Below are 18,997 nucleotides of genomic sequence, written 5' to 3'. Positions count from 1 at the left end.
ACGATGAAGTCTTGTCTGAACCTTCTGTTGGCCTCCTGAAGCAGAGATGACAGCTGAAGACAGCGGGTCTCCTCTTCCCGTCTGCGCTCTTTGGTTGTTGTTGATGTTTCTGTCTCTGCCGAGGGCCCGGGCCCCGTCTATGAGAAGGCTGTCTGTATATGACAGATCCCTAGTGCCCTGGCTGCTCTGTGGGACAGACATGACAGAGGGGTTGAGGCTGGGGCACGCCCTGTCACTCACTGCTTGTCTCACTTCTGTCTCTCTCCTGACTGCAAAAAAACGTAAGCGAATAAGTTCACGAGCAAGTGTCAGTTTCAGGGTTACACTTCGGACTACAACAGTGGACAAGATAGTAAAAAACTGGATGTAAATAGCGGGGCCATAGGTGCAGGAGAAGAAAACTAAAGTTTTCTTTCAAAAGGTTGTGAGAGCTTCGTTGCTGAAGAGGGAGTAAATACATTTTTCTCTAAAGGTTTCTATTAAGTAACAGCTCTTTACAGAAAACAAAACAAGCATAACATTATGACCACCTTCCATTATTATGTAGGTCTCCATTTATGCCTCCTAAACAGTTGTGACTCATCATGGACATGGGTCTTCTGAGGGTGTCCTGTGGTGTCTGGCAACAGAATGTTGTTAGTGGAGGTCTTTGGGTCCTGTGGGTTGAGGGGAGGGGACTGTGTGAATCATCCGACAGATACTTAATCAGTTTGGGATCCAGTGAATTTGGAAGCCAGGTCAACATCTTGTGCTGTTTGTTAGTTGTTCCTAAACCATTTTTCGTCTGTGTCAGGCTGCATCCTGCTGGGGATGGCTGCTGTCATCAAGGAGTGTCATTGCTATGGGGTCTGGTCTGGTGTAGGTGGGTGGTACATGCCCACATGAATAGTTTCCCAGATCCCACATTCAAAAGTTTCCGTGCAGAATTTTGGATTATCACAAGATGGTCAATGATATTTACTTCTCCATTTAGTGGTCATAATGTTGTGGCTGATCGGTGTATGCGTCATTGTTGCAATCTAAAATGCACATGTAGCGTGTATGTATGTATGTAGTTTCTCTCATTAAAAGTCATGTTTATCTACTGTAGTCTCACACTTTCTTGCAGCCCTTTAAAAGTAAAATGTTATTAGTAAAAGATTCATGGAATGAAAGCACGTTATAATGTGTTATTTTATAAAGTACTACTGAGTTTAATTCATCTCTGCTTCCTGTCTAAAATCTAATTTTCCCTCTGCTTGTTGTTTTTTCCTTGTTGTCAGAAACAATTGTTTCATATTTAACTCGCTGTAATTTGCAGCTCCACATACTTTATCAGATTAAGTCCAAACTGCCTCAGACAAAACTGAAGACGAAATGAAATCAGCTTTTAAGGCGAAACCTTTCTGCAGCACAAATCTGTCGTGATTTGCGGAAAGAGTATTTATGGCGCCTGGAGGCGCGGGTGTGGTCAGGTAAATGAGCTGGGTGAGGGTGCTGTTGTTTGGTGTGCAGCGAGCGAGCGGCGGGGTGGTGCAGAGGGGCCGGTGGTAGTGGTGTCTGCCTGACAAGGTGTGCGCTGGCGCCCATACAAAAACTGACGCCTACAGGCATGGCCCCGCCTCTTTCCCACCAGATCGACTTTCTTCAGCACAGGAATGAGACACAGACACCTCCTCCAGGCTGAGACATATAATCTGGGCCTGTCAGGGCCTTTATCAAACAGGATCAACTGGTGTGCTGGGCCTTTCTCCGCAGTCCCCACAGGCAGAGGGATACCTGCGCATGCATTCCTTCGACACATCCCTGTCCCAAGAGGCGTATCGCTTATCTTTTATGGCAGCTCAGCTTGATGGTGGTGGTGGTGGGGAGGGGAGGGCTGGGGCACAGTTGCTCCTCCGCATTGTCCCGCCTGAAAACCAAGATAGCAGCATGGCCTTCAGATTTGGAGGATATTCTCGATCCCCTGAATTTCAAAATCGGCAGAGAATCCCTGCCTTAGAAAGGACGGGTTCGGTGTTGTCTTGTCGACCGCAGTCTGTTGGGCGATGCCGATTGTGAGAGATTACTTGAGGAAGCCTTTCATAGCCTCTTGAGGATACTGCAGCCCACCTCAGGGAGCCCTCCTTGAACCGGTTGTTTCAGCTCGAGGCTGTGAGGCAGCAGATAAGGCAGGGTATGAATCAAAGCGGCGGCGTCGTCGTGCACAGGACTCTAATCATATCACTTGCCCCTGAGCCATATGTCTTTGTACTCTCTTTAATTGAATTGAGCCTGGGATGAGATTGGCTGACATACCTTGCAGCGTCTGAGCCACACTTGGAGAGGAAGGCGAGGAATTAGGGCTATTTTGGACAGTTGTTTTCTTGGCACAGTTTGGTGTAAAATCTTAAACGTATCCTTCAGCCTGCCTTCGCCCTACAGCGCCATTTTACAGGTGGGAGCAGACATCACCACCAAGGCCTCGACCTTTATCGTCTAATATGGAATTACCGTGAATTTTATTAGCGTGTTTGCAGCCCTGTGATTGCCTGTTAAATACATGCTCATCAAACATGATAGATTTGAGCGCAGCAAGGCGTGCTGTAGGGAACACTTACCTTATTGAATTCCTGGTCACGTGTGAATGTATTACTCGCTCTTGACTCACCGGCCTGACGTCAACTTGTCCTCAGACTTGGCCAACTGAATTACTGGCACCCATCGGCTAGCTGCCTCACAAAGACACATGAAGATTAAGTTAATGATTTAATGCCTGTTTATTTGTGCCCTTGCCCGCCTCCGTTGATCAGGTTGAGTAAAGAATCACAGAGGAGGTGCAGACATATTGCATTCATGTCTCCAACAGTGTTGTCTCTACAGTACAGCGACTCCACCAACGTGTGTGTACATGTCAGGCTGAAGCCGCAACACCTTTGTGAGTCCGTAGCCTGAAGCATCTGGGATTTTCCCTGAAAAGAACTGAGGTGAAACTAATTTCATCTTTCTTCCTATTTAGTTTTTCCTGCTTCCTGTGCAGCCAGGAGGCCAAACCGTGAAAACCAAACCGAAATGGAAACAGACTGACACAGAGGTCTTTTCAGGCTGCTTGGCTTATAATCAGAATGGGATGTGGGCTTGAAACTGAAGAGAACACTGTTAGCTGTGGCTGTGACGTTGAGTTCGTGTTGTCCAAACAGTGTCGGTTCCCAGTGGGGAAGGGCTGGCCGACGACGGGGTGAAGAGCTCTGATTTTAGAGTTCATACATGCCAGACAGCAGAGGATGTGGAGACTGCGAGAGTCTGGCTGAGAGGAACACTTGTAATGTTTGATGACGAATTTCTGCCAAACATCAGCATGGCCAAGTGCTCCTTCTAATGTTGAGCGCTCAGAGTGAGTGGTAACTTGGCTGAACTTTACTTTATTACTTGAAGTGTTGAAATGAAACAACTCAGTACAAGCGGCGCAGCTGTTAATTCTATATTGTTCTTGACTGATAGATGTGACTGGATTGCTCGTAAAAAGTGAATTCTCATAGATTGTCCTCTGTGCTGCTGCAGAACAAGGCCCGGTTTACTGTAAAGGCCTTTCGATATTCACGAAGAAGAGGCATTCTGTGTCCCCTGACAGACACTTTTGACAGGACTGATGTCTTGCGTTTCCATGTCTAATGTGTAGCTAGGGCCAGCAGTTTAGCTTGGCACCAAGATGGAAAACCAACAGAAACACAGCTCTGTCCACAAATCCACCTGAAGTGACCCTTTCATACGTATAGCTTCGTGCTAAGCTGTGCTAACTGGCAGACTGGGGGTAGCTTCAACACCGCATCCAATCGTGGGTTTCTCTTTTATTCAAAATGCAAAGAAATTGTCTCTCAAGACAAGATGCACGATCTGATGTCGTAACACAGCACATTTCCCATAACAGCAATTAAATGCAAGACCTGTACTTTAGAAAATGTACTTAAGTACTGAGAGTATTCTGAGGATTAATCTCAGCAGCATTCCAGATTCCTCTTCCTCACACGGGGCATGTTAGAGTTTCCAGCTGCTGTTTCATGCTCCCTTCTCCATGCCATGCAATTATGCTGGTTCCCACCGGAGGCTTGGAGTTGGGTGGAGCTCTATAAGGAGTAAGCTCAGGCATTAACTGCTCCTGACTGAGCACAACTTACCTAAATCCACGAACACAATTGGCACACAAAAAAAGTTAGGGCACCTGCAAACACGCTGCACCGAGGCACAAAAGAGAACCGTAAAAATAGCTGCTGCGCAGGAAACGACATTCCTTAACTGGATAAGGCATAAAGGGACACCACCCATAATTTTGTAACTGACTCACATTTAAAGGTGTAACGCTGTAAGCTACAGTGTGGCTTCTCAGATCTGAGGGAGAGAGTTCAAACGCACACCGATAAACAATCCTGGGGCAAATCAGACCTCTGATCAATTTCAAATGAACCCCCTTCAGACATCCTGTGCTTTTCCTCTTTCATCCTTCAAAATAATGCTGTTCATTTCATGTCATGGCTTAAGTATATATAAGAAGAAATGACAAAATGAAACCTGTGACAAGTTATTTATTGTCTGTAAAGTCATAATCAGCTTTAAAATACACACAAACGTGGATAGATAATACTGGATGTGATGCTGCCAAATGTCTGGGTTGAGAACAATACCCCGGGACCTTGACAGACAGCACGTTGCAGGGTGTCTTTGCTTGAGACAACAGAGTCGTTGTGCAGGAAAGCTGGTAATGCCTGGCACTGAGGCTGCAGCCCTGCCACCAGCCAATCAGCCGCTCTCCCTTAATAGGACTTTATTTTACGGACAACAGCGCTCTCTGGTGTCAGGAGTCAGTACTGAGAGGGACGAGGCACAGCTGTTTTCACTCTATTAGTCTGAGCGCTTAGAATATGAGTAGCTTGGTTTATTGTTACAGACTTTTCCTTCTTGTCTTGTAAATCAGATAATTAGATGTATATTCGATTACATTTTACAGATTCCTTTAAATACAATAAATATAACATGTTTTTTTAAACATATTTTTAATTAAAGAGATTACATTACTTATTTATGCAATAGACCCTTGACTTATATTCTAAAAACAACATTTTATGTATTTGAAGTAATCAAAATTATTTGATAATTATTTTTTGAAGATATGAAACGTTAGATCAAAGATGGCATCTTTGATTAATTGAATTAATGTGTATTTGTTCAAACATGGGGCAACAGCTAGAAATAACCAATAAAAATAATATATCTTTTGCTTTTGTGTGAATGATTAGTATGTCCATGGGGACAGCTAATTATCTGACATATTCTATGAATCACATCTTACACATTGTTGTGTATTTTTGATTTTTTAGATCTATTCTTCCTGGGGTTGTATGTCTCACTAAAAACATTTTTAGACTAAATGTTGAAAATAACAAAATAACATGACGTGGGCAGTATGTAATAAAATCGTTTTTTTTTCTTCTGTTGTTGTAGTTGTCATTGTACATATTTTTTCTTTTTGTGAAAGCAAAAATTATAAATAATAATACAAACAACTGAATGACATTATCTACAATCATTTAAATGTTAAAGTAATACAAAGTTGGCTACTGATTGATCAAATGGAGAAAACTATTTTTCTCAGTTTTTTAGAAAATGTAAATAAATAAATGTAAATAAATAAAATAAGAATATATATATGCACACACACTGTTTGATTTTGAAATTTAACACAAGTTAAAAATAATTACTATTAGTTATTGAAATATTATTTTATCAGTGTTGGTCGTGATTACAATGATCACATGTGTTTTTTAATGGTTGTTAGTCTTTGTATTTGTCCTGACAAAACATGTCAAAGTTGGCCTCTGTGACTCTGTGACTGACATTTCTCATTGATTGCTTACCACTTTAACCAATTTATTAAACATAATATTAACTGATATAATATACTCACTAACTGATATACTAACTTATATTTTTTCACTGCTATATTGTGCTGCATGAGGTATTCGTATTATATGTGGAGCTTCTTGTTCTCCTTGAGTGAACTGTGGAAGGATTTCAAAACAGCCCTGGCTGCTGTTCAGCAGAACCAGAATGAAAACACTCGCCCACACACACCCAGCCACTGACACATGGATGTGTGCACACACATTTTTTTTTTTTTTTTACAGCAATCTTGATTCCTACTTGTCTACTCTCATCAGTGCAGCAGCTCAACTGGACCTAACGTCTTATCAGATGTCCACATAACAACCAGACTCCTGGCTGTGAAACCCTCTGTAGCGTCTGATGTGACTCCCACTGCACCCTCCTTGTCCCGCTCCCTGCTGCTGCTGTTCTTTTAAGGTTTTCTGCATGTGCAACTGTAAATAATTCATTGTCAGCGAGCCTGCCTACAGGTCCTGGTGGAGAGAAAGCAGCCTCGCTCATCACTCCTGCAGTGTGATTCTGGCAGCGGCTCCTGACTGGGGACGCAAAAAAAAAAAAAAAAGATTGCACTGATCCAAGGAAGCTGCAGAGCGCCCGCACCCACCGAGGATACACAGGACTACCCTGACTCCCCCCTCCTCCCTCCTATGCTATCTCTCTCTCTCATGCTGCCTGCCTCAACTCTGCGCTCTGCTTCATCAGAACTGCTGGGGGGTTGTAGTCGGGCTGATCCTCGCCTCTCAACAAGCCACTTGCTGCTGAGTTAAAACTTCAAGAAGCTGATTATACATCTGCACCGTATTCCTGCTCGAAGATGCTGGGACCAAGATGGATGGAGCTGGTCTGCCTGTCAGCCCTGTGTGTGTGTCTCTGTCTGCCGGGCGAATCGGACGCCAGGAGAGCCCCCAAGATACCCCGCTGCCCTGCAACCTGCTCCTGCACCAAAGACAGTGCCTTCTGCGTGGACACTAAGGCCATCCCCAAGAGCTTCCCCCCTGGAATCATCTCTCTGTGAGTCCGCGTGCACCTCTCTTTTATAAGCGTCCTAACCTGTGTGAAGACTTTGCAGTATGCAGGCTGGTACAGATACGGCTACATCTGATGTCACCCACCGTTATGTAATGATGCTTGGACCCCTGCTTGTCTTAAAAGTGAATCTACTGCTGCTTCACTGATGCAGGGTGAAATAACGTCGCTTTATGGTGCCATATGCTGAACTTATTTGAGGTAGTGCAGCAATAAAAACCCAGTGGTGCTCCAGGGAGGTAAACTAACAATAGATACCTCGCTGCAGGAGACCTGCTTCTCCTCCGAGAGACTCAGTCTTGAAGGGAGCAGAGATACGCTCAATAAATGGAGCACATGTAATGAAGAGGGAAGCTTTACACTTGACGGGGGCAAGGTTATGTTTTTCTCCGAAGGTTACAAGGCACTCCTTTTCATCTAATATTGATCACCATGGCCCGAGGATTGAACAGTAGAGGAAATTCAACGAGCACACAGGCTGCTGGAAGGTGTCCTCGTTTTACAGAAGAAGAAGTAAAAAAGCACAGAAGGAAGTTTTGTGTCCCACTTTTGCCTTCTGAAAATTAATCTGCAAAGACAGGGAGGATATGAGTCTTTTGGGGTTTAGATGGAAGTAAAATGACATGCTTTCTGTCGGGAATCCACCACTAAAAAAAGATGTGACGTTATCCTTGTGAGCTTTGTCACTGCCTGTATAACAATCTTAGTTCTGACATCAAGATGACACATTTTATTGTTCTGTATGTTTATGTTGTTTGTCTGAGCAGGACGATGGTGAACGCAGCATTTACTACAATCCCAGAGGGAGCTTTCTCGCACCTTCAACTCCTGCAGTTCCTGTGAGTGCTCCTAACTCATCCAGAGCTTTATTACAGCTGAAAAAACAAAACATAAACACCATTATCTCTCTTGCAACCTATTAGATTGTCACCCGTTTAAAAATACAGTCACAACACTTCATGTCACAGGTATGATTTCGTGCGACGCGCAGACATCTTTTGTTTTGCAGTGACAATGAAAGCACTTCAGCTCCTGTACTAGAAATGAATGGTTATTGAAAACAGTGGTGACATAGCAGTAATGAGGGTAAAGTGGCTCTGTATCAGTGTCGTTGCCAATGACTGACTCCCTTCAGTTCTGCTCTGACACACAAAGACTCCTTTATCTCCTCAGATGCAATCATGAGTGTGTGTGTGTGTGTGTGTGTGTGTGTGTATGTGTGTGTGTGTATATATGTGTCTGTTTGCGTGCAGGTCCAACAGCACTTATTGTATTGGTCAAAACTTCTGCCCTTTACTTAATTCAGTCCACTGTGAAACTGTAGATACGTTAAATTGAATTGTCCCTGTGACTTTAGTTGGATGTGTATAACATGTGTAAACACTTTATATTGTTGTCTCTTGTCTACAGGCTCTTGAACTCCAACACATTCACTATGATTGCTGATGATGCGTTTGCTGGTCTGTCTCACCTGCAGTACCTGTGAGTGTATCACTTTATGCTACTTCTGCTACGTAAAAATGGGTTATAACTGAATGGTGCTTGAACTATTCTGATAAAATTTCCAACTGTGTCCAACTACTCACAAAGAAGTTCCAACTTTTAAGGAAGAAAGTGTTTTAAAGCAAAACTATTTAACCCTTTAAAGAAAAAAATAAGTCATAGTTAAATTCATTAACAATAAAATGGCCCCTCCGAACATTCAGGAGCTTTACTGAAACCAGCTAGCTTGGTCTGGTATGACAGCATTATGTACTTGCTGTTATGTTTTAGCATTTACCATAATGCTGTAATTGCATCTTGTGGAACTGTTCCCCAAAAGTTTGGAGCCATTATCTGTCGTGCACTGTTTTGCTTTTGTGAATGACTCATCGTTGTAAATTAAACCGCCTGCCGCTGCCTGCGGTGAGCTCTGCAGTATGACAAAGACTCCGAAAAAAGAAATTCCTCTACGACCGCGAGCACTTCTGCCTCTGCAGTGTGATAAAGCTGAATATGCCATCCTGCGAATTGATGGGCTTTAGGAAGTAGTTAGCTGATGGCTTGGAGTGCACAGCCTTCTGTGATGGCCCGGCCTCAGGCTGCTCGCTGTGTGGCTTTGGCTGCAGCCCAACCAGCAGGCCTCTGCGTTATTGCTACTTACACCGCTACCTGCTGTGAATGCTAATAAAGTCATATTTTCATATCCAGCCACCTCCAGAGAGCCTGCACATGGCGAATGCCCTGAGCTATCAATAGAAAAAATACAGGCAGGACAGGATCAAATTATGCTGACACGTAGGCCTTTGGAATACTTGTGTATCATTTTGAACACATGAAACAAAGGCGTGATAGGAGCTTTTAGTGGTAACAGTAAATAAAACTTGCTGTTTGCAACACATTGACTTTATGCTACATACAGGTTTTTAAAAAAACAGCTTGCAATGTCTTATATCTTTAACTGTAATGTTAGAGCTTCACTTAATTTGACTGGAAATCCTACAGAAGCTATTTTTTTTGTATTGTATTGTACTCTGATAGCACAGATTCCTTTCCACCAATCACGCCATTATTGAAGATAAAATCATCCTGTGACTCATTCTCTCCTTAGGTTCATTGAGAATAATGACATCCAGGCTCTGTCCAAGTATACGTTCAGAGGCCTCAAATCCCTGACTCATCTGTGAGTATTTTGTTGCTGTACTGTCTTATTAACGTATATGATTTCAAAACCGATACATCGTGACATAATATACATAATAACCGCTCGCCCTCATTTTACAGCTCTCTCTCCAACAACAACCTGCAGCAGCTGCCTAGAGATCTCTTCAAACATCTAGACATCCTCACAGATCTGTAAGCGTGCCCGCACTGAACTCTAAACTCTGACCTCCGTCCCGAGAGGTTTCACTGTACAATCTGTCACTACAAAACACTGGTTTGTTCAAGTTCCCTGAGGGTTTAATGGTCTACCACACTGCAGCCAGACAGTCTGTAGACCTGTCTGGCTGCAGTCTGTGGTTAGTTTCTAATTCAGTTCTTGTTCAAAACATGCTGGTGCACTCTTATATTCGAGCTGTAGCATAAAGGAGGTTTAGGTGTTTAGTCATTTGGGAATTTAGTTCTTCTTCTTTTTCTACCTGCTACCCAGAGACCTGCGTGGGAACTCTTTCCGCTGTGACTGTAAAATCAAGTGGCTGGTGGACTGGATGGAGAAAACCAACACCTCTGTTCCTGCCATCTACTGCGCCAGCCCCTTTGAATTCCAGGGACGCAGGATCCACGATCTCGCACCACGAGACTTCAACTGCATCAGTGCAGGTTTCACTCTAGTCTTTGTTCTCTTTTACAAACACCATAGCATTACTTCTTGGCTCAAACTGTGAGTGCCGTAACTCTGGGTTTCTCTTCCTTTAGACTTTGCAGTGTATGAAACCTTCCCTTTCCACTCTGTGTCGGTGGAGTCGTACGAGTTCAATGAAGATCAGTTTGTGGCCTTTGCTCAGCCTGATACGGGGTTCTGCACACTGTATATATGGGATCACGTAGAGATGATCTTCAGGAAATTTCACAACATTACTTGTGAGTTACTGACTATCAAAACATGAAAAATGCACAATACAATGTTAACAGATGAATCCTGATGGCCTGATTTTTTTTTGTTTTTGTTTTTTTTTTTTTGCTTTTGTCTCTCTTGAAGCTCGTTCTGCTGTGTACTGCAAACCGGTGGTCATAAACAATACACTTTACATGGTTGTGGCCCAACTTTTTGGTGGATCTCACATTTACAAGTAAGGCGTGCAGTTACATCAAGCTGATGTTTTCCAGGCCTATAATTTGCTTTTTTGTTGAAAGTTAGATGAGAAGAACCAGACCCATTTCATATCTGTAGAGAATGTCAGGCAAACTATTTAGCTTAGCATAAGGACTGGAAACAAGAAGAAACAGGTCTCTCTGACAACAAGTAACAAAATCTTTCCACCAGATGGAGCACCAGTCTGATAAGTGGAGCAATCCAGTAATATGGTGTAGTTGAACCAACCCATGTGTGTTAGCTGTCTGTGTACAGGGGTGTTTGGGAACCTATGGAAACAAAAATAGTCTGGAACTCCTGGACTACCTTTCGCCATATTGCACAATGACAAACATATGCCCCATTAAGCTTATGAAGGTGCTATAGTGCATGTACCCACAGAAACTAGGTTCATAGCCATCTGTGATTCACAAGGGCAGGTACATATTTCCATAGAAAAGAAAAAAGTGAAGGCTAAAGCATCTTATGTCACATGCAGCATTGTGTTATTCTTGCTAGCTAGGGACAGAGTCAGACTTGCTGTTTCTCCTTGTTTCCAGGATTTCTGCTAAGCTAAGCTAACCAGCTGGCAGGAGCTAGATGAAACTGGCTTTCTGAGATGAAACACTAGTATTTTCATTGTGGAAAGTTTTGGGATTACACTGACAGCCTTTCTGCTAACTCAGGTGGGAAGACGACCCGCAGCGCTTTGTAAAGATCCAAGACATTGACACCAGCCGAGTGAGGAAACCCAACTTCGTGGAGACCTTCCAGCTGGATGGAGAGTGGTACTTTGTAGTGGCAGACAGCTCCAAGGCGGGCTCCACCAGCATTTATCGCTGGAACAGCAATGGTTTCTACTCACATCAGTCCCTTCACCCCTGGCATCGAGACACCCATGTTGAGTTCCTTGATGTCGGGGGTAAGCCTCATCTCATCCTCTCCAGCGCCTCTCAACCACCGCTGATCTACCAGTGGAACCGAAGCCAGAAGCAGTTTGCCTTCCACTCACAAATCTTAGAACTGGCCGATGTGCAGATGGTCAAGCATTTTTGGGTCAGGAAAGTCCTTTACCTGTGCCTCACACGCTTCATCGGTGACTCCAAGATTCTCCGCTGGGAAGGGCAGCGTTTCGTGGAGATCCAGACTCTTCCCTCTCGGGGTTCGATGGCAGTGTATCCATTTACAGTGGGCCTTCGCCAGTACCTCATTCTTGGAAGTGATTTCTCTTTCTCCAGAGTATACCTGTGGGATGACCTCACTCAGCGCTTTCAGCCCTTCCAGGAGCTCAACATGAGAGCCCCAAGGGCATTCAGTTTGGTATCCGTCGACAACAAGGACATCCTGCTGGCCGCCAGCTTCAAAGGCAATACCCTGGCCTACCAGCACCTACTGGTGGATCTCAGTGCCAAGTAGACATGTCAGAGCAAGAGGAGGTGTTCCTGAATATGTATCAAATGTGCCAAATAAAGTAAAAGACTGCAAAATGTTTAAGCCATGTAACTACGAGTCTGTTGTTTCCTCAGAAGTTTAAAGCAAGGCAACTAATTAAATGATTATTTAATCTATTTTTATGCACTATTCCTAATGAAATGATAACATTAGTGCCATGTCACTGCTTCTGCTCAGCCACATTATGGCTAGGACAGTGTTGTTTTTGAATTGTTCTTTTGAATATTGTCCTTTACTAATGTGAAATCGATTTGCATGTGCATCTACTGAATTATTCACAGGAAGAGAGTGGATATTATGCAATGACAGAAGTTTTGTAAGTTTCACAGTGTAGCTGATCCGAGTAGCATTTTGCATGGCGCCGTATAACTATAAAACAAGCTTACACTGCAAAGCTTTAAATCCTTGATAATCTTTAAATGTGAGATATTCTTGAATCTGTTTTGGATTGAATATTTGTTCTGCAATAATAACAGAGGATGAGAGACGGCCACAAAATCTATTAAAAATGTCAACCCAATTAAATATTGTTCTGTTTATTTATGTTCTTTCAATTTTTCTTGATTTTTTCATAATGAAAATTGCACTCGTCTTATGACACTTTTTGATGGCACATAACTTACAAATAACATGATCAGTTTGGGGGGTTTGTTGTACCTATTACAAAAGCAGAGGATGTATATTAGTCAATGTTTTGTAGTTAGTTGTTGCCGTGTACATACACACCATTGATACACATATAGACGGGCGAGTAGCTTGGGGGTAAAATTAAATCTTGCTTGTGGCCTCAAAAAGTCTCATTTCCCATGTCTTATGTGGTTGCAGTTGCATCCTTGAAACAAAACCTTGGCTTGAAAACCATTTGTATTTTTAATTAACTTCTTTTATTGTAAATGCACAAGAACAGTACAACAAGCTTTTGGTGAGCTTTTAAATTCCCCAAAAAGACATCAACTGCAACTTTTTTTTTTTTTCAAATTTAGTTTGCTGTTAAAACTGAATAATGCTGTTCAATGCAAACATAATTATGGAATTGGTGAATTCACGTGTAAGTAGGCGATCACTGGCCTAATTTACTAATGAACACGGAATATTAAATCACAGACACTAACTTTATGCGCCACAATTGCGCAAATACGATGTTCCTGAACATACTTCCGGGTGCGCTTGCTTTGTTATCCAGCGTGTCTGCGTGGGCGGAAGCGGCGTGTCTGTACGGTAGAGCAGATATCTCCGCTTTCCTGAACGGCCGCGTACTACAAAATGCAAGCGAACATGAGTTGTGGCTGTTGTTGTTGTTGATGAAATGTGAAGCTTTGGCTCTTGTTCGCGAGGTTTTGTAACATCATGGCGAAGTGAGAGCTAGCTGTGACATGGGCGAATCTGAGCGTGAACGTCATTTTTAACGTTAAGTGGTGATATTTTGTCCTGTTATAAGGTTTTCAGTGGGTGTCGTTACTAGCTAGCTAGGTCACTTCAGTTGTTTTACAGCTAGCTGTGTCAGCCGCCTGCTTGTCCAAAGTACCAGAGTACCAGGGTCTAAAGCTAAAGCTCTGTCTGAGATGTCTAAGTTAAGTGAAATGCCCCCAGAATGGGACGACGACGAGCGGATGAATTTCATGTTCTCCGACTTCAAGGAGAACCGCGATGTCAACTCGTTGGACTGGGACAGTAAGATGGACTACTGGACTGCTGTGATCTTAAAGAGCTGCAGGGACCGCGGCACCGTGTGCGTCAACCTGCAGGACCTCAACAAGACCTTCAGGAGGAAAGAGAAATCCCCGCTGGGCCTGGGGACTGTCCTCCAGTCCATGGCCAGGTATCTGTCGCTGTGTCCGCTCTGTCTCTGCTCACTGTCTCTGCTTACGGTGTCTGCGTTTGTTTGACCTCCTGCCAGATGTGGGGAGATCCAGAGGGAGTCTGAGTTCGCTGCCAATGTGGACTGCGGCTGGCTGTCCTGGGGGGTCGGCCTGCTGCTGGTGAAGCCCCTGAAGTGGACCTTCTCCACTCTGCTGGGGAGCAGCCGGGTGCCTTTGGAGGAGTCTTTTGTTGTCATTGAGCTAGTGAAGGTTTGTTAGGCTCAGTTTTTCGAAATAGTTAACTTTGACACCATGTAGGTGGCCGGGTGGGCTTGTACCGGTTAGCTGGTGAACCATGAAACCAGGATGTGGGGTTTGTAGTTTTCTGATACTACTATAACGTGGTGAATCTGACTCACATGGCCAGTGTTGGTGCTTCCTGATGTGGACGGCACGTCAGCATGATCACCGTGGGCTGGTCTTTGACTACCCAGCTCCATACTGGACACACTCTGACGCTTGGTGTGTCCTGATCCCTTTCTATCAGAGCCAGCATAAACTGTTTCAGCAACGTGAGCTACACTAGCTCGTCTGTTGGATGGACCAGCCTTGTGGAGATGCTCTGGCCCAGTCATCCGGCCATCACAATTAAGCCCTCCTCAGAACCCCTCGAACCCCCACATTAATGTTTCCTGCTTTTAACATACACCGTGTAGAGACACTTGCTATCTAATATATCCCACCCACTGACAGTTACCGTAATAACAAGATAATCCATGTTATTCACTGTCAGAGATCATAATGTTATGGCTGATTGGTGTCCTCAGTTGAACTGTCATTGATGTCTAGAAAGTTTAACTCCATTAAAACTTTAAGAAGGTCCTGAAACATAATGTTTGCAAACTGTTGTGTTATTTCTTTCCCTGTCTCACGTCTTTCAGTGCTACATTTTGATTCATTTCATTCATACAACATACTATATTACTATATTATTTGTTTTCCAGGAGAAAGCAGCCGAGTTGCTCAGGGCCTACCGGAGCAGTGAATTTTCAAGCTCCTCCATCGTATCATTTCCAGATATCTGTACCTTCTCTTCTGGCATCTGTGCCGATGAGAGCACACTATGCATGGCTCTTCTGCAGCTGCAGAGGGACAAGCAAGTGACAGTTTCATTGCACGAAGGAGAGAAAGTAAGTCAACCCACCCACCAGTCAATTAAGCGTTAGTTGAGCATCTCAAGAAGCACGTTGTCCAAGTCATCTGCTCGTCCCTCTCTGCAGATTGTCAAGTTTTGTCAGCCTGGACAGGACCGTGTGTCTCCAGTCAGTGATGTGGACATTGGCATCTACCAGCTGCAGCGCAGTGAGAAACTGCTCGGGGAGCGGGTGCACAAGTTGGGCCTGGAGGCTGACAAGTAAATCAACTCAGACATGATGATGCACAGAAAATACTCTGCTTTGAACATTTGTTAATCATTTGGTTTTATTTAATTAGCCACTAAATAACTTCTACCATTCAGTCAGACATTTTCTCATATTTTACATAAAATCCATGAATGAAGAAACCATTTTAAACAATAACTTTTACCTGTTGTTTACTGTTCATCACACAGGTCACTCAGTCTAGACCCATTTAGTAAAGGTGTTTGTTGTATTCTGCTGTCAGTGTAGATAGCGTTGAGTATGGTGTAACTTTGATGCTTGTGCACATTATAAATGGAAATGACTATTTTAAATAATCAAAGTTCTTCCTACTTGCAAATGCAAAGGAAAGCAGCATTGCCATAGTAGCCATTTGCGTTTTTTCTTATGAAGACTGTGTTGAGTCTCTCCCAGGCACTGAACTACCAACAACCAAACAAAACAGTTCAAATACTGATGCTGCCGTCTCATTCGTTGTTATGCTCTCGCATTGTGCTTGTGCTGCTGTTGTGGGCTGTTTCACTTTTATGTGTTAAGTGTGTATTTAATTGTGTGCCTGTTCAGGGCGTTGCCACACTTCTGATGATCGATCCATTTTCATCATGCCTTCATCATCTTATTTTGTCCTAATGGATGGACAAAATCAATTAGGACAAAATATCAACTACATTTACCCACTGTTGGGGCCCTAGAGCAAATCAACTGTGCATTCATCATTATCATATCATACTATTAGTTCAGCTGGTCACATATGCAGTGTTTGGTTCTGTCAGGATTACATTCTTCTGTGTATGCAGCCTGTTGAATCAGAGTCAGTGGTAAAAATGCTAAAGCTGGTCTGTTTGCAGGTGCAAAGAGGAAGCCAAGGTTTTGCTGCGGGAAGGGAAGAAACCACAGGTTAGTACTAATATTGCCTGTATATATATATATATATATAGTACTTCTACGCAAATATGCGTTCGCAGTTTATTATATCCACTGTCTATCCCAAAGGCATTGAGGTGTTTGAGAGGCCGCAAGAGGGTGGAAAAAAGAGCCGACAACTTGTTCGCCAAAATGGAGTCGATCAGAGGAATCCTGGATAGAATCGCACAGTCCCAGACTGATAAGATGGTCAGACGCTTGTTTATAGTGAGGTATTATTGTTATTTACTACATTGTGTAGTTGTCTGTAAATATGTCTGCTGTGCACATCTGTAGGTCATGCAGGCCTATCAGGCTGGAGTGTCTGCCTTGAGACTCTCACTTAAAGACGTGACAGTGGAACGCGCCGAGAGCCTCGTGGATCAAATCCAGGAGGTACATGTTTGTTTTATTGTGCTTATTTAGTTATGTCAGTCGATCCTTAGCCTTAAGCGTCTTCAACTGTCCTTTTTTAAATCATTTTAACAGTTATGTGACACTCAAGATGAGGTGAACCAAACCTTGTCCACTGGCGTGACAGCAGGAGGTACGTCGTTCTGTCGGCGCCATATCTTTAACATATTCCATATTTGAATATGAAAGAGCTGTAAGTCAGTCGTGTTTTTCTCTGTAGATGAAGACATGGATGAGCTGGAGGAAGAGCTGAAATCTTTGTTGGACGAGTCGAAGCCAGATTCCATCTCAGGTTTACCTGCAGTACCCACACACGGCTTGCAACCCTCTGGTGAGCCCACCCTCAGTTCTCTGCCGACTGTACCGCACGGCCCGTTGAACATTAGCAACGAGCAGCTGGAGGACGAGTTGAATCGATTAACTCTGTCAGATTCAGGTTTGCGCTTTCCGACTGATCCATTCCCTTCGTTACTGAACTGCAGTACATAAATGTTATGAAATAATATACTGTGAACTCTGTGTCCAGGCTTTCAGGGGGGGAAAGTAGCGTCGCCGGCCAGGAGATGGGAGTCAGCACTGTGATGGCACGAGGAAGACGCGGCAAGTTTGAGAGGCTTCATCAACATATCAAGACAAACTAGAATATGCGAGTTAAATAACAGTTAGAGGGTTCAGGTTCAAATCTAGGCACTTTCCTCCATTTAATAAAACAGGAGTTCCTTTACTATGTTTTGGCATGACAGAAAGTTCTCATTTTAATTTTTTTATTTCCCCCTTGAAAATGAATCTACGTTTTTTTAACTTGAAAGCTTTCAGATCTGTTTCTCGTCAGTCAGGATCCAGAGCTCCTCAAATTAAGTGAACGTTTTAACCCTTTGAAATATGCAGTTTGATATTTCACCACTAAGACTGCTTTTAATTTTGTGCTGTTTTCAACAAGAGTAATAGAACGTTATTTGTGGTTTATTGTGTGTTCGTTAATGTCTGTAAATGGCAGTTCCTGTGACGTGTAATAAGTGTCCTTCAGAGCTGAACCTACAGAGAATGTTTTGCCAAATGATTTAGTACAGAGGTTAAATATATATACTCTCACTGCATCGTACCTGAGAGGACCGAGACGTCTACCTTAAGTGAGTTTAACCAAATATGTTTCTCGAAATAAAATTTATTTTAATCACCTGCTGGAAGTTGTACTTTTATGTCAGCGTCCGTCGCCATGTTTCAAGCAGAGATGAGTAGAGGAGTTGATGCACTAATGCACTAATGCACACACTTTACATGTTTCATACTTGTTCCAGAGTTGGGAACATAGTTTCCGACCTTCTACAGAGAGTCATATTGATTTACCTATACCAGTGACTGCAAGCAACGACTCACTGGAAACACAAGGGACCTGCATCAAGAGAGAATCCTCGGTCTATCTGAATTTTGTGATTGAGATATTTTGGAGGCTTATGCTGTATGTTCATCGACCACACGCTCACTGTCATGGACTTGGTGATCCGATCAAATCTTTTACTTAAACATTTAACAGCCTTATATGATAAAGGTGTCTTTGAGTAATGAATTTAATAGAGACATTTTATTCAAGTGTGATCTGAAGAACCATGGACACCATGTGCCTTTCCACTGTTAACAGTCCACAAATTACACAATTTATTAAATGAACTTCAATATGCATTTACCCTGGGACATAAACTGTAGATTGTTTGTATTTGTAATTGTATCACTACTGTCTCTTTGTGTGGAGTCCTGGGAAAAAATTTAAGTCCGAAGTAATGCCACATCCTCTATAACTATGGAGACTAGTAATGTACTTTACTTTTTATAATGCTAATATCACTGACCGTTTCTTGAGGCGATGTCTCATGCTGAACGTTAGTATTTAACACTATGAGGACATCTAGTGGTTAGTTGGTGAACTACATAAACAGGTCGGTTTGTGACGCCACCTCTTTCTACCATTGACGAGGACAGTGCAGCTTTGGGGTCTGTCTGTAAGACTGTGAATTATGTTCATATTGAGCCTGTATAGTTGTTTGTGCAAAATGGTAATTGTTTATCTTTCTGGAATATTTAAATGTAAAACAAAGGCAAGTGGACTTGGTGAGATTTATTGAAGACGGTTCACCATCCAAGCAGCTGCTTCATCTCTAAATGATCATTGGGATGTTTATTTGAATCATCTGTGGTGGTGCCAGCTCGAAACTCACATGACTCACATACACGTACGAGTCTGTCCACTTGGGAAACAAAACCAGGCCTAGTCAAAGGTCAGGGCTCTTTAGGAAAGAGAGATGGATGGTTTGAAAGAG

General features: G+C 43.1%; 2 protein-coding genes across 2 annotated transcripts; both read left to right on the top strand.

The window, feature by feature from the left end:
• Positions 1 to 6,370: 6,370 nt before the first annotated feature.
• lgi3 (leucine-rich repeat LGI family, member 3) lies at positions 6,371 to 12,688 on the top strand. Its single transcript, XM_047593138.1, has 9 exons — positions 6,371 to 6,906; positions 7,689 to 7,760; positions 8,332 to 8,403; positions 9,512 to 9,583; positions 9,685 to 9,756; positions 10,052 to 10,221; positions 10,318 to 10,482; positions 10,601 to 10,691; positions 11,380 to 12,688. The coding sequence occupies exons 1-9, from the start codon at positions 6,710 to 6,712 to the stop codon at positions 12,107 to 12,109; spliced, it is 1,641 nt and encodes a 546-aa protein (XP_047449094.1). The 5' UTR covers positions 6,371 to 6,709; the 3' UTR covers positions 12,110 to 12,688.
• A 689-nt stretch (positions 12,689 to 13,377) lies between these two features.
• chmp7 (charged multivesicular body protein 7) lies at positions 13,378 to 17,859 on the top strand. Its single transcript, XM_047592440.1, has 10 exons — positions 13,378 to 13,964; positions 14,043 to 14,214; positions 14,949 to 15,134; positions 15,225 to 15,358; positions 16,214 to 16,262; positions 16,359 to 16,478; positions 16,566 to 16,664; positions 16,758 to 16,815; positions 16,903 to 17,118; positions 17,209 to 17,859. The coding sequence occupies exons 1-10, from the start codon at positions 13,708 to 13,710 to the stop codon at positions 17,262 to 17,264; spliced, it is 1,347 nt and encodes a 448-aa protein (XP_047448396.1). The 5' UTR covers positions 13,378 to 13,707; the 3' UTR covers positions 17,265 to 17,859.
• Positions 17,860 to 18,997: the final 1,138 nt, after the last annotated feature.

Source organism: Mugil cephalus, chromosome 8, assembly GCF_022458985.1.
Source record: "Mugil cephalus isolate CIBA_MC_2020 chromosome 8, CIBA_Mcephalus_1.1, whole genome shotgun sequence".
NCBI classification, from domain to species: Eukaryota; Metazoa; Chordata; class Actinopteri; order Mugiliformes; family Mugilidae; genus Mugil; species Mugil cephalus.
Note: the sequence above shows the minus strand (reverse complement) of the source record. Positions and strands in the feature narration are given on the sequence as shown.

Excerpts from the sequence above, each read along its gene's own strand:
- lgi3 (XM_047593138.1), top strand. The coding sequence starts at position 6,710 with ATGCTGGGACCAAGATGGATGGAGCTGGTCTGCCTGTCAGCCCTGTGT. Across the intron at positions 9,584-9,684 it reads CTCAAATCCCTGACTCATCT|CTCTCTCTCCAACAACAACC; the intron begins GTGAGTATTTTG and ends CTCATTTTACAG. Across the intron at positions 10,483-10,600 it reads GAAATTTCACAACATTACTT|CTCGTTCTGCTGTGTACTGC; the intron begins GTGAGTTACTGA and ends TCTCTCTTGAAG.
- chmp7 (XM_047592440.1), top strand. The coding sequence starts at position 13,708 with ATGTCTAAGTTAAGTGAAATGCCCCCAGAATGGGACGACGACGAGCGG. Across the intron at positions 13,965-14,042 it reads GTCCTCCAGTCCATGGCCAG|ATGTGGGGAGATCCAGAGGG; the intron begins GTATCTGTCGCT and ends ACCTCCTGCCAG. Across the intron at positions 15,359-16,213 it reads TTGGGCCTGGAGGCTGACAA|GTGCAAAGAGGAAGCCAAGG; the intron begins GTAAATCAACTC and ends GTCTGTTTGCAG.